This window comes from Aplysia californica, unplaced genomic scaffold (assembly GCF_000002075.1).
Source record: "Aplysia californica isolate F4 #8 unplaced genomic scaffold, AplCal3.0 scaffold00096, whole genome shotgun sequence".
In the NCBI taxonomy this organism is placed as follows: domain Eukaryota; kingdom Metazoa; phylum Mollusca; class Gastropoda; order Aplysiida; family Aplysiidae; genus Aplysia; species Aplysia californica.
This window is the reverse complement of record NW_004797366.1, coordinates 842,910-846,230: the sequence shown is the minus strand read 5'-3', so window position 1 is coordinate 846,230 and position 3,321 is coordinate 842,910. Positions and strand designations below refer to the sequence as shown.

The following is a 3,321-nucleotide window of genomic DNA, read 5'->3' as shown; positions in this document are numbered from 1 at the left end:
GTGTGTGTGTGTGTGTGTGTGTGTGTGTGTGTGTGTGTGTGTGTGTGTGTGTGTGTGTGTGTGTGTGTGTGTGTGTGTGTGTGTGTCGGCTCCTTTTATGTCCATTTATAAAGACATTTCTATATGTGTCACAACGTGGTGGAATCAGGCACTCGTCCATTTTTGGGCATGTGGAGTTATTGGTATCATCTTAAAGCTTGTTTATTTGTCTTTCTTTCTGTGAAACAAATACCCATCTATCTTGAATAGAAGTCGAGATATTTGCGATTGAAGGAGGTAGAGGCAACCTGTTTTCTGAGGTTAAAATTTCGAGAAAATGGCCGCCAAAGTTAGGTAAATTCTATAGCTTGAGAGTCCTTGAAAACTGAATATTTTCAAATTTTGTGCCATTAATCAGCGTTTTTCAGTATAATTGGCATCGAAATGTATTTTTATATGGACATAAAAGGCGTTGAGCAAAAACCCCCCACAAAAATTCGACAATAATTGCAGAACTGAAAGAAAATTGCCTGGCTCTTAGATTTCGCTATTTTGACGAGCGCCTGATTTCACCACGATGCCTCACATGTGGATTTTACTGAAAAATGTTTTATCAGAGGCACAACAAAATATAACTTTGCAGTTCCACGGGACACTTGACTACAGTTCTGGAAGTCAGCGAAGTTTGACGGCCATTTTTTCGCGCTATTTTTAACCTCTGAAACCAGGCGATCCCCCACCTCCTTCAACCGGAAATATCTCGATTTCTATTCAAGATGGATGGGTAATTTTCTTTTATCAAAAGCAAGACTAGTGTACAAGCTTTAAAATGCTACCAATAACACAATCTGTCAAAAAAATTGAGGAGCGCATGGTTCCACCCCGTTGTGACCTTGACACATTTCCTGACCCACCTTGACACATTTCCTGACCCACCTTGACACATTTCCTGACCCACCTTGACACATTTCCTCTGTGTGTGTGTGTGTGTGTGTGTGTGTGTGTGTGTGTGTGTGTGTGTGTGTGTGTGTGTGTGTGAATGTGTGTGTGTGTGGAGGGAGGGGGGGAGGGCACTCGATCATCATTTAGTGCCAGACCTGAAGATAACATAGCCAGTCACGGTTGGAATTTATTTCGTAAATCGTAACTTTTTTAATGTTGACGTCAACAGTTCTGATAGTTACAATGAGGAACCGTACGTTGTAAGGTACAGGTGTAAAATCAGAGACCCATGTGGGCGCATCTGACACGCCAAACACAATTATACATCCGGCCCGTGACAGAATCTTAGACAGCCCATCCTGAGGATCTTCAGAACATAAAACATTACTCCAAATCTAACAATAAAACTAGTTGTCAAGAAAATAAAATGCGAAACATCCAGCTCTGACAAATTGGCATAAGATCGAGAACTAGCATGCCTTGATCTGTTATTGTTTCAACTTTTTGTCTGTTTTAGTTCACATTATTATTGAAAAAGTAGTTTGCTTTCCACTTCTCAACGAGCGTTTATTTAGTTCAGCCCCCTATCCTAATTGTGCGATTTGAGTTTGGCCTCCGATGAGACTGAGTTTGGTGCTCATGTGGCAAAGGGGACTTTTAGTGATAATAATTTTAATTGTTTCTCCGTCAATGTCTTACGATGACCAATGCATCAGCAGAAGAGAATACAAATGTACTTCTCGAGTGAAGTAAAAGAATACAAAGTTAGGATGACGAATGACGAATGTTCTGGCTGATGAAACCAATTCTGGCAGAGAAACGTTTGCCACATTTTGAGAGATCAAAAGCTCTACTTCCAATTGCGGGTGTGCGCAGCTTATTGTAGGCTTCTGTAAGAACTAAAAAAGGGAACTTCAGAGAATTGCCAAAATTAATGTCGAAATTGGTCGCTTTTAAGTACAAGGGGGCTATCCCGAAAAGTGCTGTTTTGAGAAAATCGAAGGTAAAGTTTTTGCTCTTTGTTCAGTTTCTTTAAAAGACCAGTAAAGTTTTCTCTATAACCAAACAAATAAATGCACACCAATAAAACCAAACTTCTCCTATAGGTAAGGCAATACCCCTCTTTGGTGTAGGTCAAGATTTCTGGAAACCCCGAGATCTGGTTTGCCCACTTGTCCTTAAAAACGACCAATTGGAACTCTCCACACAAGTTGTCGCTGCTTGTGTTTCTAATGTTTCACCTCACTGCTCGTGTTTCTAATGTTTCACCTCACTGCTCGTGTTTCTAGTGCTCGTGTTTCTAATGTTTCACCTCACTGCTCGTGTGTCTAGTGCTCGTGTTTCTAATGTTTCACCTCACTGCTCGTCTTTCTAGTGCTCGTGTTTCTAATGTTCCACCTCACTGCTCGTGTTTCTAATGTTTCACCTCACTGCCCGTGTTTCTAGTGCTCGTGTTTCTAATGTTTCACCTCCCTGCTCGTGTTTCTAATGTTTCACCTCACTGCTCGTGTTTCTAGTGCTCGTGTTTCCAATGTTTCACCTCACTGCTCGTGTTTCTAATGTTTCACCTCCCTGCTCGTGTTTCTAGTGCTCGTGTTTCTAATGTTTCACCTCACTGCTCGTGTTTCTAGCGCTCGTGTTTCTACTCACCGGCAGTGTGGTCATAGATGACCCCTACGAGGTCAAGTTGTAGCGAAAGCAGCACACTGACGGTAGCATTGAGGATGACAGCGAGGCTGGGGGCGTGGTCACAGTTTATTTCCGGGGTAGGCGTGTCTGTTGTGCTGTTGAGGTCCATGTCTGGTCGTGTGCGTTCTACGTCACACATTGTGTGCTGCTGAGGGCGGCATCGCAGGCCGGAGAATGCTGCGGAGAGATGATGATAGTATTGATAGTTACAAACGCGTACACATACACGCGCGCACACACACATACACACAGGTTTACACACACAAATACATAAACACATGCACATACAGACGCACACACAAACACACACACACACACACACACACGCACACACCTGCGCACACACAAATACACACAGGCACACACCCACATACACACACACACACACACCCATACACACATATACACATACAATCACACACACACATACACACACACGGACAGACGCACGTACACACACGCACACATGCATGCACACACAGATACACATACACACACAAAAGACACAAGCTAATACTTGTAATCTTATGCAAAACAACAACTTCAACAATGACACCACCACCACTGCCAACAACAACGACGCCGACGGCAACAACAACAACAACAACAACAACAGCGACAACAACAACAAAAACAACAACAGCGGCAACAACAACAAAAACAACAGCAACGACGACGACGACAACGCGACGATGAAGACAACATAATAAT

General features: G+C 42.9%; 1 protein-coding gene across 1 annotated transcript in view; it reads right to left on the bottom strand.

The window, feature by feature from the left end:
• LOC101849833 (glutamate receptor ionotropic, delta-2) overlaps positions 1–2,783 on the bottom strand; it is a gene marked incomplete in the record, with an annotated part of 36,521 nt that extends 33,738 nt beyond the window's left edge. The window contains 1 exon segment of the mRNA XM_013080709.2: positions 2,572–2,783. Coding sequence (XP_012936163.1) covers positions 2,572–2,749 — 178 coding nt within the window.
• Positions 2,784–3,321: the final 538 nt, after the last annotated feature.